The sequence below is a fragment of the Hypanus sabinus genome, chromosome 11, assembly GCF_030144855.1.
Source record: "Hypanus sabinus isolate sHypSab1 chromosome 11, sHypSab1.hap1, whole genome shotgun sequence".
Taxonomy (NCBI): domain Eukaryota; kingdom Metazoa; phylum Chordata; class Chondrichthyes; order Myliobatiformes; family Dasyatidae; genus Hypanus; species Hypanus sabinus.
The window spans coordinates 85,248,923-85,270,925 of NC_082716.1; the positions used below are offsets into that span (position 1 = coordinate 85,248,923).

General features: G+C 39.1%; 1 protein-coding gene across 1 annotated transcript in view; it reads left to right on the forward strand.

Annotated features, from left to right (window-relative positions):
- Window positions 1-22,003, forward strand: part of astn1 (astrotactin 1) — a 2,712,832-nt gene that overhangs the window by 1,515,960 nt on the left and 1,174,869 nt on the right. The window contains exon 9 of the mRNA XM_059984849.1: window positions 21,371-21,445. Coding sequence (XP_059840832.1) covers window positions 21,371-21,445 — 75 coding nt within the window. The remainder of the gene's footprint in view (window positions 1-21,370; window positions 21,446-22,003) is intronic.

Genomic DNA, 22,003 nt, shown 5'->3' on the forward strand with positions numbered 1-22,003 from the left:
TGGTACTGGACTCTCCCAACATCTGGAACATATTTCCTGCCTCAATCCTATCAAATCCTTTAATTATCTTAAATGTTTCAATCAGATCCCCTCTCAATCTCCTCAATTCCAGCATGTACAAGCCCAATCTCTCCAATCTCTCTGCGTAAGACAGCCCTGCCATCCCAGGAATCAACCTAGTGAATCTACGCTGCACTTCCTCAATTGCCAGAATGTCCTTCCTTAAACCTGGAGACCAAAACTGTACACAATATTCCAGGTGTGGTCTCACCAGGGCCCTGTACAAATGCAAAAGGACATCCTTGCTCTTGTATTCAATTCCCTTTGTAACAAAGGCCAACATTCCATTTGCCCTCTTCACTGCCTGTTGCACTTGCTCATTCACCTTCATTGACTGGTGAACTAGGACTCCTAGGTCTCTTTGCATTTCTCCCTTACCTAACTCTACACCGTTCAGACAATACTCTGCCCTCTTGTTCCTGCTTCCAAGGTGGATAACTTCACATTTATTCACATTGAATGACATCTGCCAAGTATCTGCCCACTCACCCAGCCTATCCAAGTCTCCCTGTATTCTCCTAACATCCTCTTCGCATGTCACACTGCCACCCAGTTTAGTATCATCAGCAAACTTGCTGATATAGTTTTCAATGCCCTCATCTAAATCATTGACATAAATTGTAAAGAGCTGTGGTCCCAGTACAGAGCCCTGTGGTACCCCACTAGTCACCTCCAGCTAGTCCGAGAAACACCCATTCACTGCTACCCTTTGCTTTCTATCTGCCAACCAGTTTTCTATCCATGTTGAAACCCTGCCCCCAATGCCATGAGCTCTGATTTTACTCACCAATCTCCTATGTGGCACCTTATCGAATGCCTTCTGAAAATCTAGGTACACAACATCCACTGGCTTACCTTCATCTAACATCCTTGTTCCACCCTCTTAATGATTTCCCCCCTTCCAACACACAATATTTTTTCTGCAGGGAGGTGTAATATCTTCTAATTATTTAGATACCTTCCATGATCAGTAGAATTGTCTGATGGACAATCATTTTGGATCATTTAAGATCCTGAAGTGGCATGACAGCATGGTGTTTTCACTAGTGGGAAAGCCTTGAACAATGGGATATTACTTCAAATAAGGGGCTGGTCCTTTAAAACTAAGGTACACAGAGATCTCTTCTCATTGAGGGTAGAACAATTTTCTAGAATAGTGGGGAGACAAGATTATTAGAAACACTTCATGGATATGAGTCAATACTTGAAAGAGCACAGGATTAGGGGCTGTGGAGATCTAGCACATTTAACCCATGGAACTGAGGCCTGGCGTAGGTCAGCCATGATCACCTTGAATAGCAGACAGGCTTGAGGGGCCAGGTGGCTTACCCCTGCTCCCTGTTGTGTTCTTGTTATACAAACCCCATCTCCAGAAAAGTTGGGATATTTTCCAAAATGCAATAAGAACAAAAATCTGTGATATGTTAATCCATACAAACCTTTATTTAACTGACAAAAGTATGAAGAAAAGATCTTCAATAGTTTTACTGACCAACTTAATTGTATTTTGTAAATATACACAAACTTAGAATTTGATGGCTGCAACACACTCAACAAAAGTTGGGACAGAGACATGTTTACCATTGTGTTACCTCACCTTTCCTTTTAATAACACTTTTTAATCATTTTGGAACTGAAGATACTAATTGTAGTAGATTTGCAATTGGAAAATTTGTCCATTCTTGCCTGATATAGGACTTCAGCTGCTCAACAGTCCGTGGTCTCCGTTGTTTGATTCTCCTCTTCATGATGCGCCATACATTTTCAATAGGAGATAGATCTGGACTGACAGCAGGCCAGTCAAGCACACGCACTCTATGTCCACAAAGCCACGCTGTTGTAGCCCGTGCTGAGTGTGGTCTGGCACTGTCCTGCTGAAATAAGCATGGACGTCCCGGGAAGAGACGTCACCTTGATGGCAACATATGTCTCTCTAAAATCCTAATATACGCCTCAGAGTCAATGGTACCTTCACATACATGCAACTCACCCATGCTGTGGGCACTGATGCACCCCCATACCATCACAGATGCTGGCTTTTGCAGATAACAATCAGGATGGTCGTTTTCATCTTTGGCACGGAGAACTCGACGCCTGTTTTTTCTGAAGACTAGCTGAAATGTGGACTCATCTGACCACAGTACACGGTTCCACAGTCTTTCGGTCCATCTGAGATGAGCTCGGACCCAGAGAACTCGCCGGCGTTTCTGCATAGAGTTGATATATGGCTTCCTCCTTGTGTAATACAGTTTCAAGATGCATTTCTGGATGCAGCGCCGGACTGTGTTAAGTGACAATGGTTTTCCAAAGTATTCCCAAGCCCAGGTGGCTATAATTGTCACAGCAGCATGATGGTTTCTTAGGCAGTGCCGCCTGAGGGCTCGAAGATCACACGCATTCAACAGTGGTTTCCGACCTTGCCCTTTACACACTGAGATGTCTCTGAATTCTCTGAATCTTTTCACAATATTATGTACTGTAGATGTTGAAAGACCTAAATACTCTGCAATCTTACATTGAGAAATGTCCCTTTTGAACTGACTAACAATTCTCTCACGAATTTTGGCACAAAGGGGTGAGCCACGATCCATCCTTGCTTGCAAAGACTGAGCCTTTGATGGATGCTACTTTTATACCCAGTCATGATAACTCACCTGCTACCAATTAGCCTGCTTGATGTGGAGTCTTTCAAACCGGTGTTACTTGAATATTCTGTTCACTTTTCAATCTTATTTTAACTCTGTCCCAACTTTTGTTGAGTGTGTTGTAGCCATCAAATACTAAATTTGTATATATTTACAAAATACATTTAAGTTGGTCAGTAAAACTATTGAAAATCTTTTCTTTGTACTTTTGTCAGTTAAATAAAGGTTCAAATGAATTAAAATATCACAGATTTTTGTTTTTATTGCATTTTGGAAAATATCCCAACTTTTCTAGAAATGGGATTTGTATTTTGTTTCAGGTTTTCCCAATATTTTCATTTAACACTACTCTATTCTTGCAGTTTTGTTTGAACTCAGTGATTTCAATGGTGTGTATCTTTAAGGCAGGCATTTAATCCACATTTGGTAGATTTGCAGTTACTTCCCTCCGAAACTCACATTGTGTGCAATGTTTACTCAGTGGATATCTGTGTAACCTGAGTCCATGGTACAGGAAACAACCCCTTTCCTTATGTCTTCTTTCTTGTTGCCTTTGTTTAAACTAATTTATACTGTCCATCTCGTTGTGAAATTTTAACTAGGATATCCTTTAAGAAAAATTGTTTCATCTCAAAACATACTCCCAATGTCCAATTATCTCACTGATTAATACCCATGTTAATTTAATTCAGCATTCAACAATGGAAACAATTCAGTTCTTCAGCTTTTCAACAGAATCAAGTGGTCGAACTCTTCATGAAAACACCGCTATACAGCGTCAGTCCACCAATTGGACAGGCTAACCATTCAAAACTGTGTTTCTAACCTAAGCACACAATAAGAATCAATCTACTTGTCACATGCTGACCCTAGCTGCGGTGCTCCTAATTTCACAGCCACATCTGAATGTTGATATTTGCTTGGTATAACTGTCGAAAATTTTTGCTGACAGAATGTAGAGGCAAAACCAAACCAAAATCTGAAACAAATACAAAACAGTTGATACCAGCTTGAAAAAACATGAAATGCTGGCAGAACTCAGCAGGCCAAACAGCATCTATGGGAGGAGGTAATAATGACATTTCAGGCCAAAATCCTTCATCAGGAGTGAAGTAACATGGGATGGTCGAGGGTGGATAAGAAGTGGGGGGGAGGGATAAAGTAAAGAGCTGGGAAGTGATAGGCTGGAGGGAAATGGGCTAGGGGGAAGGTGGAGAATTATGGGAAATAAAAGAGAAAGAAAGGTAGGGCTTGGAGGAGAGAATATAGTGAGGGGGGAAAAAGAGAGAGAAAGAGAACCAGACTAAAATAATAGATAGGGTTGGGAGTAAGGTTGAGGGGGCGGGTCTTGCCTGCTGAGTTCTGCCAGCATTTCATGTTTTTTTATTTATTTCCAGCATCTGCAGATTCACTCGTGTTGCCTTTAATACTAGCTTGAGGCCACTATAAAGTTCTTATAGTTGCAAGGCGTGCCCCCAGCTCCAATGATTGCTCCAAAAGTTGAATCCTTTATTAGCAATTAGCAAACATACAATTTTGAAGCCACAAACTTAAGTGTGTCCAAGTGTAAACTAAGCATTATTCAGTGATATTAAACATTAATAAAGCAGTAAAGCATTAAAGCAGTCATCGAAAGATATGACCTGTGCTGGTCCCTAGTTACGAACTGCCCTGAAGTAAGCAAGAATACGTAACTTATTCTCTTTACATTTACCATACCCTCATTTATGTGGCTAATGACCATAATAAACATAATAAATGCACAACAAATAATTAATAATAATAATTAGGGAATGATAACTCCTCACTTTTTTATCAATATACACTTCACAGTTACACACACTTGTTGTATCCTCAAGTAGTGTAAGATCTATAGCAGAGACAATGTTAAATGCATGTATCCTTGTACTCTTACCATTATTCAAGCACAGCACTTTTCTTTCTCAAAGTCTTCCACCACCATCCTATTCTCATTTGTGTCACTACAAGCCCACAGTTATGAGCATTTAAATCCCTACACTATAAAACCTTATTTTTCCCATTTCCACCCACACGTTCCAATGTATAAGGTGTTAACCTTTCACAAGGGTTATAAAATTTTATTAGCTGAATGTTGTATTCTTTCCCCAAAATTCAACCACAATTGAGTCATAAACAACCCCAATTTCCTTAACTCTGTATGCTATCTCTTTTTTAACAAACATACCCACTCTTCCATTAACCATTTTCTGATCGTGCCTTATATCAACATAAACTTTTATCTTAAAACTTGGACAATATTCAATCAGGTTTTTTATTTAGTAAATCATCAATAGATTTCTTAAATTCTTGACCATTAGCTAACAAGCTTCTCGCTTTCCATTGTGAGATTAGAAAAACCATCAATAACCCTCCTTTGAAGTCTGAACATTGTCTACTTCTTCTTGTAAGACTTCATTAATAACCTCGAGAGTTAAGCCTTTTATCACTAGATGTTTTACTGCAAGTTTTAATAAAATTTAAATTTCTCTGTCATATTTGTGTTTGTGCTAGACAACATACCACCTCTGCCATGAAAGTTACAAACTTTAGGTAATCAGCAATCAGCGAATCCTTTGTTATAAAATCATACACTTTACACGCTCTTTAAACTATCTGCACTTCAGATATCAATAAATCTTATTGACACTATGTTCTGCACTTTCTGCAGAGGCTCTGCATATGATATGAACATTTCCATCTGAACATGCTGAACTTTCACAGCTTTCCTATATACAGGACACCCTGCATGATGTTCACAGTTGCTACATTTTAGCCTAACACATTCTCCACAATTACCGTAATCATGTTTTTCACTATATCTACTGCACTGCTTCATATTGTTACACACAGTTGCTACATGACCAAGCTTCTGGCATTGAAAACACCTCAGAGGTAGCAACATAGTGGCTCAAAAAATATAGTTCAAAATTAACCCTATATCCCAACTTCTTCCCCATCATTTAATCAACACTGATAAGCTATTTGTTATTACCCCACAGCTCCCCACGACTAAGTTATTTTTAACTTGGTCTGTGGACCTAGAGGCACTGGAGATTGCTCCCCAAAGAACCTAACATAAGCACATATGAAACAGAAGCAGGACTAGGCCATCTGGTTCATGGAGCCTGCTGCACAATTCAATAAGATCATGGCTGATCTGGGATGGACTTATCTCCACCTACCTGCCTTTTCTCCATAGCTCTTAATTACCTTACTATGTAAAAATCTATCCAACCTTGTCTTAAGTATATTTGCTGACATAGCCTCCACTGCTTCATTGGGCAGAGAATTCCACAGATTCACCACTCTCTGGAAAATGTAGTTCCTTCTCATTTCCGTCCTAAATCTACTCCGCCAAATCTTGAGCTTATGTGCTCTAGTTCTAGTCCTTCCTACCAGTGGAAACAACAATAATGATAAATATTACATCGAGGTCCTCACCTCCCCTCGCATCAATAACATCTCTCTTTGGCATGTTAGATGCTCCTCCACTGTGAAGACTGACACAAAATAGCCATTCACAGCCTTGGCTATTTCCTCATTACCCAATATCAATACCCCTTTCTTGTTCTCCAAGGGATTCACTTTTGCCATCCTTTTCTGCTTTATATAATTGTAAGAACTTTTACTATCTGTCCGTTTTTATATTTTGTGCTAGTTTATTTTCATAACCTGGCTTTTCTTTCCTTATTGCTTACTTGGTGGTACTTTGTTGCTTTTTAAAGTTTCCCAGTCTTTCAGTTTCTCACTAATCTTTGTGACTTTGTATGCACAAGCTTTTAGTTTGATGCCTTCTTTTATTGCCTTAGTTATCCACGGCTGGCTCTCCTCACCCTTACTGTCTTTGCCTTTAACTGGAATATACTTTTGTTGAGCATCATGAAAAATCTCTTTAAAAGTCTTCCACTGTTCCTCAACTGTCCCACCAAATAGCGTGTGTTCCCAGTCTACACTAGCTAATTCCTCGCTCATCCCATTGTAGTCCCCATTGCTTAGTGATAATACACTAGTTTTAGATTGATCTATTACTACAAGATCACTAGTTTTACCTGTCTCATTGCACGGGACCAGATCTGAGATAACATGTTCCCTTGTAGGTTCAGTAACATACTGCTCAAAAAAGCCATCACAGTTGCTTTCTATGAAGTCCTCCTCAAGTCTGCCTCAACCAATGACACACTCAATTTACGTGCAAGTTAAAGTGCCCTATTATAACTGCTGTTCCATTCTTACATGCCTCAGATATTTCTTTGCTTATTGCCTGTGCCACTGTAATATTATTTTTTATTCTGTGGCCAATAGACAACTCCCACTAGTGATTTTTTCCCTTTACTATTACTAAACTCTACCCAGGTTGATTCAACATTCTGCTCCTTATATCTTACATCGCCTCTCACTATCGCCCTGATCTCATCATTAATTAAGAGTGCTACCCCACCTCCCTTACCTTCCTGCCTATCCTTCTGTATTACCTGATATCCTTGGATATTTAATTCCCAGTCCCCTCCATGCTGCAACTACATTTCTGTAATGGCCAGTTACCCATGCCTCCTTGTAGTGATTTGAGCCACAAGTTCACTGGCCTTGTTTTGAATACTACGGGCATTCAAACAAAGTGCACTTACACTCATTGTGCTTTTACATACTTTCAGCAAAAGGTTAGATCTTGAACCTTTGCACTTTTCTTCACTCCACCTTTACTTTTCTCTTTTCTCTCTTTTGTTTTTTCTTTATCTCTAACCATATTCTTCTTTTATCATTTATCCATACTTCTCCAATCTGTTGAACCCACCCTGTATTTAGTTTAAAGACCCAGCTACAGCCCTAGTTATGTGATTCACTAGGATCCAGGTCCCATCACAGTTCAGGTGGATTACTACCTTTTTAGTTCTTTTCTTTAGTCCTTAGCTGCTCAGATCCCTCAGTAGAACCTCTTTCCTCAATCTACCTGTGTTGCTGCGCCACCCCCCCCCCCCCACCCGGACTATGACAACTGGACCTTTCCCCTCCCTATGCAAATTCTCTGCAGGTCAGATAAGAGGTCCCAAACCTGGGCACCAGGCAGGCAACACAGCCTTCAGGACACTCTATCCTCACGACAGAGTCTATTTCCCTAACTGTACTGTCCCAATTATCACTACATTTCTCTTCTTCCCCCCTCCTGAATAGTGCCCTGAACTACGGTGCCACAGTTAGGTTGCTCATTCTTCCTACAACCCTCACTCTCAACCACACAGGGAGCAAAACTCTCTGACCTGGCGGTCAAGCTCAAGGGCTGAGGCTCCTCCAACACTGTCTCTTGGATCCCACTACCTGCCTCACTCGCAGTCACTCCCTCTTGTCCCTGACCATAGACCGAAATTGAGGCAGCTAATCTAATGAGTGTGACTACGTCCAGAAACAGAGAATCCAGGTAACTCTCCCCCTCCCTGATGTGCCGCAGTGTTTGGAGCTCGGATTCCAGGTCATCAACTTTGAGCCTGAGTCCCTCAAGAAGCCAACACTTGCTGCAGATCTGGTCACCAGGAATCACAATCGGGTCCACCAGCTCCCACGTCATGCAGCTCCGAAGCCAGTATCATTCAATGTAATGACTAGTTTTTACTTTACTTTCTCCCATATTTGAACTCCAAAGCTTTCTCACAGTGCTTACTACCTTGACAAAATATTATGTGTCCTGCCCTCGCTGAGGTGTTGTAACATCAACTAGACAGTCAGCCAAACTCCATTCCAAAATGACATGAGAGTCGGGGTGTAGCATCCTAGCTCCTTGGGTTTAATGCAGAATCAATGGAATGATGGTGTATAAGGAATAATAGAGCAATGCCTCTACTGGGGAAAGAACAGGATGACTTTAGATAGGAACATCTTTCTCTCCTACCAGAAAGTCTGGCCAATTGCCAGCCAATGTGCTTTTATATTTACTACTTCCTGGCTGCACATGAAATGGCCTAATACAGATCTGAAACTGCTCATTAAAATAAAAGCTGAATATGCTTAATCACATAGAAAAACAAATGAATTGCCTGAAGGACAGAACACTACAAGTGTCTCATCTCTTAAAGGTTTTGCGCCCACAATGTCTTTGAATGTTTTTTTTCAAATGTTTAGTCTATTTGGAACAGGTCCACATTCAAAACTCAATGATACCTTAAAATCTTCCTTCCTTCTTTTATTCAAATCCAGTCTACTGCCTTCATCACTGAACAATAAGCCACTAAAACCCTCAATCCACCACTTACTTTTCTCTTTCCAGAAATCTGCCATTAACCTTCCTTCATACAACTCCTAGCACCCAATACTACTTCCCATTCACTACCACCATCATTTCTGCCACTTCCTGCTATCTCTACCCCCATCCTGCCTGAGAGCAACTTCTCAGTTGATCAATCGTTTCCTTCTACTGGTCTCCCTCCTGATCTTTGCCTTATTTCATGAATCAATAGCCTCTCTAATCAGATTCTAGTTTCAGCCCTTTTTCACTTTCATCTATCATCTCCCAGATTCTTACGTCATTCCCATTCTACCCCTCCCTCACCTGCATACATGTATCACCTGCTAGCACTTGCTCCACCCCTTCTCCCCACCTTTCTATACCGGCTATCCCCCTCCACAATTTATTTTCAATCCCTATGAAGGATCTCAACTCAAAATGTCGACTGTCCATTTCCCTCTATAGATGCTGCCTCACCCATTCAGCTCTTCCAGTATTTTGTGTTTTTCTATATTTCTAGTATTTGTAGTATCTCTTGTATATCAAATAACCACTTACAAGGTGCTACAGTTTCTTTTCCTGCATTTCAATGAGAATTTTGGTTCCAATTTTTTTGATTGCATGTCAATGATTCTTCAAAAAAATATTCAAAAGCAATAAAAAATGTTAAATAAATGCAAAAAATGGTTACACAGAAAGCAGTTTTATTGACAATGATGGACATTTCCTAGAATTGAATAATTATAATAATATAGATCACTTTTTCATAGAAAGGATGTAGTTCAAAGTATGTTACAATCAGAATCAGAACCAGATTTATTATCACCAGCACGTGTTATGAAATTTGTTAATTTAGCAGCAGCAGTTCAATGCAATACATAATATAGAAGAAGACAAAAGAAATAGTAATAATTAGATAAGTAAATCAATTTACTGTATACTTATATTGAATAGATTAATATTGTGCAAAAACAGACATAATATTGTCTGTAGTGGGCTGCATTTAAAAAAGTGAGGTAGTGTTCACAGGTTCAATGTCCATTTAGGAATCAGATGGCAGAGGGGAAGAAGCTGTTCCTGAATCACTGAGTGTGTGCCTTCAGGCTTCTGTACCTCCTACCCGATGGTAACAGTGAGAAAAGGGCATGCCCTGTGTGCTGGAGGTTCTTAATAATGGATGCTGCCTTTCTGAGACACTGCTCCTTGAAGATGTCCTGGGTACTTTGTAGGCTAGTACCCAAGATGGAGCTGACTAAATTTACAGCCTTCTCCAGCTTCTTTCAATGGGGTAAAATGCAAGCATAATAATAAAAGACAAAATGATGTTATATGAAAGCAAGGTTAAATAAATAAGTTTAGAGCTGATATTTAAAACTGTCAAGTGTGTCTGCATCCCTTAAGTTTTAGGTATAGAGTGCCACAGTTTAGGAGCGTAGTTCAAAAAAGCTGACCTGCCAATTATCTTTTGAGGAAGATTATTTACATTTAAGAGACCAGAGAATGAAGACTTGAGAGCTTGAGCAAGATTATAAAACAAAAGTGATTCTGTGATGTACTTGGGTTTCAGATCATTGAGAGCTTTAAAAACAAGTAAGAGAACTTTAAAATCAATTCTAAAAGATACAGGAAGTCAATGCCGAGTATCTAGCATGGGAGTGATATGCTCCCTCATTCTGGTTCAAGGTCAAAAGTATGTATATACTTTGGAGAGAATGCAGTCTAACTATCTTTTGTATTAATCTGACAGACAAAAGAAAATTCCAGTGATTGCTCTGTTTGTATTATGAATTTTATCCCTGCTTTTTCTGCCAGCTGGTGTGCTGGTCTTATGAACTTTCCTCTTTTTGTCCAAGTCTTTCAACCAACATTCCAATATTTATGTCAACTTTAACAGCCTTATTTTTGTGAATAAATATTAGATTTAAATATTAAATCTGTATATATTACTTTAATATTAGAAATAATATATCAATATTTTATCCTCTTTAAGTACATTCCTTTGATAATGATTTGACATCAGCATGTGCCTTAGTCATGTTAACAAGTACCTTTCGAACCAGAATAGTTTTGCAAAGCACATTATTGAATTCAATGACCAGTCAGTTGTTTGAAACAGACACTAATTGCTTTGTTCAAATGACAGTAGCCTCCATGTTAAGCAAATAATTTGCTATTGAACTTCATTGATTTGTTGTCAGATACAGTCCGTTGTGTGCGAAGGCCAAAATGCCAACGTTCTGTATAAAACACAAACAAGAGAAAATCTGCAGAAGCTGAAAAGCTGACCGACACAAACAAAATGCTGGAGGAACTCAACAGGCCAGGCAGCATCAATCGAAGACGTACAGTCGATGTTTCTGGCCGAAAGCCTTTGGCAGGACTGGAGAAAAAAACCTGAGGAGTAGATTTGAAAGTTGGGAGGAAGGGGGAGAGAAAGGCCAGACGATAGTTGAAACTTGGAGGGGGAGGGATGAAGCAAAGAGCTAGGAAGTTGATTGGTGAAAGAGACAGAAGGCCATGGAAGACAGAATAAAGGGTGGGCGGGGTGTTTAGGAGCACCAGAGGGAGATTCTATGTAAGTTTGATTTCAAGGCTTTAATTGATCATATTTCCTTTATCAGTATAAAATCATTGTTGATACTGCAAAAAATGAAAATAATTTTTTAAAGAAAAGTTTAAAATTTGTTACCCCAGCAAAACATGAATTGTTTCAAAGCAAATCACAATGATTCAAGATGAGAATGAAGAACTAAAGTTAGAATAAAACATTATAGAAAAATAAACTATAGAAGTTTTGAGGAAAGGTCCCTGACCCAAACTATTAACTGGTTTCCTTGCCCACAGATTTTCACTCACCAGTTCATTTGTTTCATCATTTTTTGTTTCTGTTCCATATTTCAATGCCTGTAGTTTTATTTGCTTTCCACTACTCTAGAAAGATATTGTTGCCAGTTGTGACAACAACAGACTACAAGTTTGCAGATGATGCCATTGTAGTGGGCTGTATTTAAACAATGATGATTCGGAGGGTGAGAAGGTGATAGGGAGCTTAGTGATATGGTGTCATGGTGACAACCTTTCCCTCAACGTCAGCAAAATAAAAAAGCTGGTTATTGACTTCAGAAAGGCAGACGGTGGACGTGCTCCTGTCTACATCAATGACGTTGTGGTAGACAGCCTCAAATTCTTAGGTGCGGACATCACAAATAACCTGTTCTGGTCCAACCACATTGATGTCACAGCCAAGAAAACTTACCAGAACCTCTACTTCTTCAGGAGGCTAAAGAAATTTGGCGTGTCCTTGTTGACTTTTAATTTTTTATTGATGTGCCATAGAAAGCATTCTGACTGGATGCATAAATGTTCTGCTCAAACTGCAAGAAACTGCAGAGATTTGTAGACATTACATTACAGGAACCTGCATCCCCTCTAAGGACTCTATAATTCTTGCTGTCTCAGTAATGCAGTCAGCATAATCAGAGACCCCACCCACTCTAGTCATCAGGAGTGTGAACTCTCTGCTGATAGTTCCACTAAACATCAAAAATACTCCAAGACTCTATGTAATTTTTGGTGTGGTCGGAGCCCACTCATGAGCAAACATTGAAGATGTTTTTGCCTTCTTCTGCCACAGGCAATCAAGATATTGGAAAGGAGTATTATTGGCCCTTGACAGCATCAGAAAACACAATAGCCTTATGTCTGGATAAGAAAAAACTCTTCCACACTAGAAATTGTTCCTTGTTTTGTGCCAAAAATGGTGTCCTTATACCAAGTTTTCCAAATTTCCACCAGCTTTGACCACCTGTGGGGCAACAGAATACATGGCTACTGCATACATAAAATTAAGATGCAATGCAAACTACTTTTTGTGACCCAACCTGTCCCAAATCTACATAAGTAGTCAAGTTCCATTGGGCTTGGATTCCCTAGCTGATCTCCAAATAAATGGCTAATTATTACCATATTTATTTGAAGGAATTCTACTCAGTTCAATCTGGCTTGTGACCAATGGATTGATAACCTTTTGGAACTGAACTTATCACATGCAGTCTGATCCTGGGAGTTCTGGAACAGAAGAGCAGAGTCAAGAATATTGAATCAATCCTTATAAAACCATGGGCTTTGATAACGCTTCTCGGATGGAAGGTGTTATAAGTTTGGATAGTAACTTTTCGTACATAATGTAATTTTGTAGTAAAGGCACCATGAATTGTATTTCACCTGAACTAGCTAGGTCAAGGTTAGAGAGGAATGCAAGATAGCAGAAGAAATTCTATCTGTAATGCCAGCTACATAAGAACATTCCCTTTGAGGAGATCAAATTTAACCAGAGATATCAGAGGAATCTTGAGTTATATGACCAGTATAATCCCCAGGTCATAGTTCAATGAAGTTTGCACATTTGGGGCAATAATTCCAGAAGAAATACTCTAAAGTAGAATTGAGAAATCTTGGAGAAGATGTGACAAAAACCATGAAGGCATAATTTAAAGTATTCAGATTACCAGGCATGCTTTCCTAGGCTTTATGAAATACATTACAAGCATGACCGGATAAGGACTGTGCATAATAACAAGGTGGAAGAAATGCGAGTTTCACGGGGGAGTTGTAAAACTTATCATGAAATAAGAAGCAGTAAGTGTATCCATTTTGCAAAGAGATTCCTTGGAAGTAAATTGCCTGCAGACAAATAGATGGCTAGAACAACAGTTTCTATTTATTACAGAGCTTACTGCTATTGATTTAATGAACAAGGAGTGTGTTGCATTACAGTTGAAGACAAGCAGCCCTTAAAATTATCAGAAGACTTAGGAGGACAATATAACTTCACTCCAAGTATGCAAATAAAAAATGACTTTATTTTTATCTTACAGTTATATTATGATGCAAGTGTTTAAAAGAAAAGAAATGCAATGTATGGATGAAAGTATAAATTGGGTATATAAGGTGAAGGTTAATTAATCAGGGTGTCAAATGTTATGTGGAGAATGCAAGAGAATGGTGTTGAGAATGATAATGGATCAGCTGTGATGGAATGGTGGAGTAGACTTGATGAGCTGAATGGTCTTATTCTGCTCCAATGTCTTATGGTCTAAAGTAGCAACTATAAAGATAAAGTTTACTGAGCTGGATGGTAGCAGTACTCCAGGGAAGGGGTTCCCAACCTGTGTTCCATGGACCCCTTTCTTTAATGGTATTGGTCCATGTCATATAAAAGTTTGGGAACCCCTACTCCAGGTTAGGTATGGGTTTGGGCTTTATTAAGTGCCTTGAAAATGATGCAGTTGAAAAACACAGTCTGGTAGAGTATATCCATCTTTTTGTGGAACCACATGGGGTCAGTACGTTGGCAGAAACTTTCCAGCAGAAAACACACGAATGAGCATAGAAATAGAAGTTGTTATGGTGGGATCTGTGGCTCTGGGTATTGCAGAGAAAATCTGGAAGTAGTTCTTGACAACTGGATGCTATTCTCCCTGAATTAACAGTATTGTTAAAGATGACAAGATATAGAAGTAGGAAGTGCATTATTGTTCAACAATTTTCTATGGCTTTAAGCTGGATCTACCTAAAATTCTAAGTGAATTTCTGTTTACTAGTCAGGAGTAGTTGTCAACATCTTCATCAGTCCAGTACAATGAAACTGCTAAGAGATTTCATAAGGTTAATATGGATTTTGGGAAGTATCTTAGAATTGACAATTTAAAGTAGCTGAAACCACATTCCACTCCTTTTACCAGAATGAGTTCTACCATGTGAAGGAACTTAATGTAGTCCTGGAGAAGTAATGATGCAAAATGGGCATGCTGTAGTCTCTGCAGCAAGGTGTGAATAATAGCAAAGATTAAATATTCACAAATCATAAAGAGCTCTTAATAATTGTATGATTGCCTTTGATAAGCAATGCCCTTCTATAAATGGCTGGGATATAATTGAAAATTCTTTCGTAATTAATATTTCCAATTGACATATATAAGACACAACAAAACTGCTAATAAAATCCTGAAAGATATCTGAATGTATTTTGCAAAAAGTGGAAAGTGTTGGTCCTGGGGAAAACATGTACCTGCCAGATAATAACAAGTTGATTATTATTTGTGAGTCGGAGTGCACAATCACTGTGAAATATATCATTGGTGATGCATATTAGTAGCTGGTTAGGTTGTTGCAGCTGACCCAGTTCTGATGCATTGGAAGTTCCTTTTCAAGGTTAATAAAACTAAAATAGGTATCTTAAACCCTGCTTTTATTTCTGAGGTGACAGTGGTACAAGAAATATGTTGTTAAAACCACAACTTTTAAGAGCAGTTTTTCATACAGGGATGAAGTCAACTGCTCACTTAATACACATCGGTGTTGACATTTATAGACTCAGTATCTAAGGGTGGCTTAATTGGCCAAGGAGAGCAAGTTCTGTTCAACAAATTCTATGGTTCTATAAGAAAAATGGAGGGTTATGGGGTAGTGTGGGTTTAGTACTTTTTTTTAGGATTATATGGGTCAGCACAACATGGAGGGCTGAAGGGCCTGTACTGTGCTGTAGTGTTCTATGGTTCTAAATTCCTATCAAAATTCCCCAGAAACATTAACATTAGGGTATTAGTCACATACAAAAGTACAGATACACGATTCATTAACATTAGTCCCTTCCCCAGTCACTACATCACTACATCAGCATAAAATGAATGTTCACTTTGTTCATTGGTGGCAAGGTTTTGAAAGAATGAAAAAAAAATCAATTTCTCCTTCCAGTAAAAAAATTTCCCTCTACCTCCCCTCTTCCTCTATTTACCACTCAGGCCTTTTAACTCTTCTCATCTGCTTATCACCTCCCCTGGAAACTCTCCTCCTTCCCTTTCTCCTATGGTCCATTGTCCTATCATTCCTTCTTCTCCAGCCCTTCACCTTTCCCACCCAACTGGCCTCACCTATTACCTACCAGCTAGTTTCCTTCCCCTCCCCCATCTCTTTATTCTAGTGTCTTCCCCACTCCTTCTCAGTCCTGTAGAAGGGTCTCGGCCCATCGACTATTGATTCACTTTCCTAAATGCTGCCTAACCTACAGAATTCCTCAAACATTTTGTGTGTGTTGCTTTTGAAAGTATGTGAAGTGTTGTTTGCTCGATTTTGAATATCAGACATACCAGTAACAGGTAATGGCTCAGAATTTGCAATATAATATTTCTACAATGGGAATGATAAGCTACTTGAAGAAGAGTCAAATGGTCACATCGATCATTGAACTTCTGTAGATGTGTGGTGGAAAGTGTATTAACTGGCTACATTACTGCCTGGTATGGAAATACTAATTCATTTGAGCAGAAGATCTTACAAAAGGCAATGGATACAGCTCAGTACATCATGGGTAAATCTTCCCAACCACTGAACATAGCTATATGAAATGCTGTCATAGAAAATCAGCATCTATCTTCAAAGTTCCTCCCCACCCAGGCCACGCTCTTTTCTTGCTGCTGCCATAGCAGAGGGATCTGGGGGTACATGTCCACAGATCCCTGAAAGTTGCCTCACAGGTAGATAGGGTAGTTAAGAAAGCTTATGGGGTGTTAGCTTTCATAAGTCGAGGGATAGAGTTTAAGAGATGCGATGTAATGATGCAGCTCTATAAAACTCTAGTTAGGCCACAATTGGAGTACTGTGTCCAGTTCTGGTCGCCTCAGTATAGGAAGGATGTGGAAGCATTGGAAAGGGTACAGAGGAGATTTACCAGGATACTGCCTGGTTCAGAGAGTATGGATTATGATCAGAGATTAAGGGAGCTCCGGCTTTACTCTTTGGAGAGAAGAAGGGTGAGAGGAGACATGATAGAAGTGTACAAGATATTAAGAGGAATAGACAGAGTGGATAGCCAGCGCCTCTTCCCCAGGGCACCACTGCTCAGTACAAGAGGACATGGCTTTAAGTTAAGGAGAGAGAAGTTCAAGGGGGATATTAGAGGAAGGTTTTTCACTCAGAAAGTGGTTGGTGCATGGAATGCACTACCTGAGTCAGTGGTAGAGGCAGATACACTAGTGAAGTTTAAGAGACTACTCGACAGATATATGGAGGAATTTAAGGTGGGGGGTTATAAGGGAGGCAGGGTTTGAGGGTCAGCACAACATTGTGGGCCAAAGGGCCTGTAATGTGCTGTACTATTCTATGTTCTATGTTCTATCAAGTAGAAGGTACAATTGCAACAGCATTTGCACCAGCAGGTTCAAGAACAGTTACTACCCCTCAACCATCAGGGGATAACTACACTAATTCTATTTCTGGTGTCCCCACAGCCAATGATCTCACTTTAAGGACTCTTTCTCTCATTACTTTTCACTATTTATTTATATTTGCATTTGCACAGTTTGTTGTTTATTGATCCTGATTACAGTTACTGTTCTATAGGTTTGCTGAATATGACCACAAGAAAAAGAATCTCAGGGTTGTAGGTGCTGACATGTGTATAGTTTGATAATAAATTTTACTTCAACTTTGATACAAGTTTATTATTGTCTTGTATACAAAGATACTGTGAAAAGCTTGTCTTTCATAGTGTTCATACAGATCAAATCATTATGCAGTACACTGCATTGAGGTAGAACTTGTCAAGCAATAACAATGCAGAATAGAGTATAAAAACTACAGAGGAAGTGCAAGGTCATAATCAGGTAGATTGTGAGGTCAAAGCATCTTGTACAAGAGGTCAGTTCAAGTGTCTGATAGCAATGGGATAGAAGCTGTCCTTGAGGCTGATGGTACGTGCTTACAGGCGTTTTTTATCTTCTGCACAATAGGATGGTGAGAAGACAGAATGTAGGGGATGAGTGCAGTCTTTGAATATGGTGGCTGCTTTACTGAGGTTTAGAGTCTATGGCTGGTTTCCATGATCTATTCACAACTCTCTGCAGCTTTGTGTGGTCTTGGGCAGAACAGCTGCAATACCAGGCTTTTATGAATCAAGATAGAGAATTAATAATGGCTGATGGGAACATCCTCAGTTTCTTTGGCCTCCTGAACTGAGCTTTCTTGGCAGTGAGGTTATATAGACCAGTACAGGCTACAGATGTTCACCCCTTGGAACTCAAGGCTCTCAACCCTGTTGATGTAAACATTTGCACATGCAATGCACCCCATATCCCCAAACTCAATGACCAGTTCATTTGTTTTTTGACATTGAAGGAAAAGTTGTTGTCATTACACCACGTCACTAAGCAATCTATCTCCTCTTGTAATTTTATATATCTCTATCTATTTACCCCTCAACCTCCTTCACTCCAGGGTTAACAAGCCAAGCCCTTCTTTCCTCTCCCTATAAATAAAGCCCTCCAATTCAATCCACTCATTAATATTTTCTACACTCTCTCTGGCACAACCAGATCCATCCCATAGCGTGATAACCAAAACTGCACACAATATTCTGATGGTGATTTAATCGGTTAATGTTACAACATGCATTCAAACTTTCATATTCTTCGCCCTGATCTATGAAGGCAAGCTACCAGATGCTGCCTTCACCTGTTTTACCTGTGTTGAGTGCTTTTTGGAGAACTACAGACCCTTGTGTCCATCTGATTTTCCACATTCCATTACAAACTACCATTACTGTATATACCCTACTTCATGACTTGGGGAAATGACCACCTTACGCTTGTCAGAATTAAATGTCACCTGCCAGTGCTCCTTCCAACCTCCCATCTGATCTCTATTCAATTGATTGTTATACGGCAAGCCGAATGGCACAAACAGATCCTGAAGAAGCCTCTTGGCCCAAAATGTGGACTGTTTATTTTTTCCCACAGATGCTGCCTGACCTATTTAGTTCCTCCAGTGATTTGGCGTGTGTTGCTTGGATTTCCAGCACCTGCAGACTTTCTTGTGTTTGAATAAGCTATTGTTTGTTTTTGGGCATGAGTCTAAAATCTGCTTTGTAGTATTTTGAACATCACAGTGGTTGCAATGTTGATCTTTCCATCTACTTATTGCAGTTGAGTGGAACATGTTCGCTAAGAGTATTTATGTTCATGGAATATTCATGGAGTGTTTAAGGTACATCTGAACCAGAGAGAGAATTGAATTAACGACTCATCTAAAAGACAAAGGATTTTACATTATGGCACTGCACATGTATTATAGATGAGAATTTGCATAGGTTATGCACAGAAGGATTCAAGCCCGCTGTGTGCCAAACAGTATGTACAATGATGAAGCTTGATTTAATTGTGACAATCTTTTATCAAGTGTATCATTTAACTAGTTTTCAGCAGTGACAAATGTTTAAAATATAAATCTATTGTCCATCTTTGGTGTTTTTTTCTCCTTTTACCCAGGTTACCCTGTTTTGTGGAGCTAATATATTATTTATAAGCTTTATAAGGATCACTAGCAAAGGAAGCATTGAAATCAAGTCAAAGACCTGAACTGCCTGAACTGATTTCTCTATTTTTGTTATTAAAATGCAGTTAATAGTATTGGCTTTCTCTGTGACCTATTATGGAGCGTTCACTCTAAAATAATGCTGGTAGTAAATTATGAATATTGCACCACAGTTGATGAAAGATGTTGGGTAGGAGAGAAATAGGGAGAAACCTCATTGATGTTATGTGTATGTAACATTTACAGGGCTGGAAATTCAATCAAATAACCGCATAAAAAAGTTTTGTACTATTGAAAATTGGGTTAAAGTGGAGCAGAACAATTTTGTGCACATTTCTAAGTGCCTTGTTGCCAGTCAGGAATTCTGTCTCATTTTTCAATGGGATCTTCATTCTTCTGGCACAAAACACCCAAAAGATATCATTGGTAACACACTATGCTAAATTAATTTCAAGTGAGCATTTCAATCTCACAGATTGCGTGCTTTCCATTAGAAACATTTCCTCTAAGGCAATGCGGTTTGAAGGGCCAACCCACATTGCCTGTCTTCTCTGTGATCTCACCCTTCCTGTAACCTCATAAAATATCATGAGACTTAACGCTGATTTTTTTCTATGCATCCTGATCACTCTTAGCTTCCAGCTCTCAGGAACAATCTCAACTGCTTCCACAGATCTCAGCAGCATCTCTTCATGTGCTGTAATTGAGAGGGATTCAAAGCTCTCATCCATAAATCCCTCAGATCACAGGGGCAAGCAGAGGAGGTATGAGCATTTGCCTGCATTGTCAATGCCTCGTAACTGAGTCACTTGTCTACATCATAAAGGTGCTCTTGGCAACCACTTGCCAGGAGTTAACACTGGATGAGCTCAACAGATCCATGTAAAAGAGTTAGTCTGCAGCATCATCTGTTTCTCCTTAGCCTGGTCCACTGGCCTTTTGGAAGACATCCCCCCCAGTATTGAAGCATGTTTTCCCTTGGTACCTTGAAGGAATTTGAATTGGGTTATTATTGTATTATGTGCCTAGATGTAGTGAGGAACATCTTACATACTGTTCATACAGTTCAAATCATTATACAGGTAAACAATAAGGTGAAAGATAATGATGAGATAAGTCATGAGATGAAGAATCCAACTATAAGGGAACTATTTAATAGTCTTATAACATTTGGGTAGAATCTGTCCTTAAGCCTGCTGGTACATGCTTTCAGGCTTTTGTATCTTCTTCCCAATGGGAGATGGGAAAAGAGAGAAGGTCCTGAGGGGTGGGGTCTTTGATTATGCTGGTTGATTTACTCTGGCAGCAAGAAGTATAGACAGAGTCCATAGAGGGGAGGCCAGTTTATGTGATGTGCAGAGCTATTTCCACTGCTCTCTGTGGTCATGGGTAGAGCAGTTGCTATACCAAGCTGTAATGTTGCCTGTATTGTGGTACATCCTTTCAAGAGCTGGCTGCAAAGGTCACACCTGCTGTCCTACAAGCTGATAACTGCAGGACATCAATGAGAAACACCAGACCGAAACCAGCAATGCCAGTTGGGAGACCCCATTACAGGCGGAAATCTGACTGTTCTCTTTGTGAATCTTGCAACTCAATATATTTTATAGAACTTTCAAACAACATTTGCTTGATCGACAGTGTTGTTATAATGGAAAAGAAATGCAGTACAATATTTATAATGCATTGTCTGAAAGCAAATTGGTTCCAAAATATTAGGGTTACTAGTTTAGAAAAGTGTGTATAAATTCAGTATACTCTATGTATTCAATATTATATACCAGTGGTCATATTTTCATTTTCATCATTCTTGAGGAAAATGTGATCTGCTGCTGATATTAACTCTTCATTTGAATGGAATGACCTTGGAACCTAAAAATATTAATGTAATTCATCTGGATGTATTTCCCCTCTTCTCCACTAAGATACAATGTTAAATTATTGTTTTTAATGTGTTTTAATTTTGATGCTTATTTCTGTTTGAGTATGGCTTATTCTCATCTCTTGTTAATACTTAAAACAAACCTGAGAACTGATCAGCTTTATTTTTTATTCTTTGCAGCCCCTGGCCATACACCATGTTTCAACGTGGTTTTGATCTAGTGATGGGTGAACAGCCTTCAGATAGAATATTTAGGTAAGACTGCTCTTGGCCTACTTGTCTTGTTATGTTATTTGAAATCCATCCTTCCTGTTACTAATATTGTTTGTCTGAATAGTTTATGTGTGATTGTAATGTACCATATGGATATTGACCTTGATAAACTATTGCTGAAAATAACGATTTTTAACGTACATTGTTCAGTTGCTCTGTCTCATCTCAATGGTAGTACTTACAGCTTAACACCAAAGAAGCTCCCAGAAAATGACACATATTATTACTTTTGGATTAATGCATAGGAGTTCATCATCATTTGAAAATTTTGTGTGTGTGTATAAATAACTTTGTGATGGAGGAACACCAGGTTGAAAATGAGTGATTTTAAAAAACTCACTAGTTTACACTGCCTATTTCAAGAAGTTACCTCCGTATCTGTAATTGAAAGGATCTGTCATAATAAATAGAAACTTGTAACTCTGAGATTGAAATGAGACCACTATCAAATTATATCACTCAGCTATAAAATAAGAATTGATCTCTGGCCATTCACATTGAAACTTCATTTCTCTGCATCAACTTAAGGATATTTACACC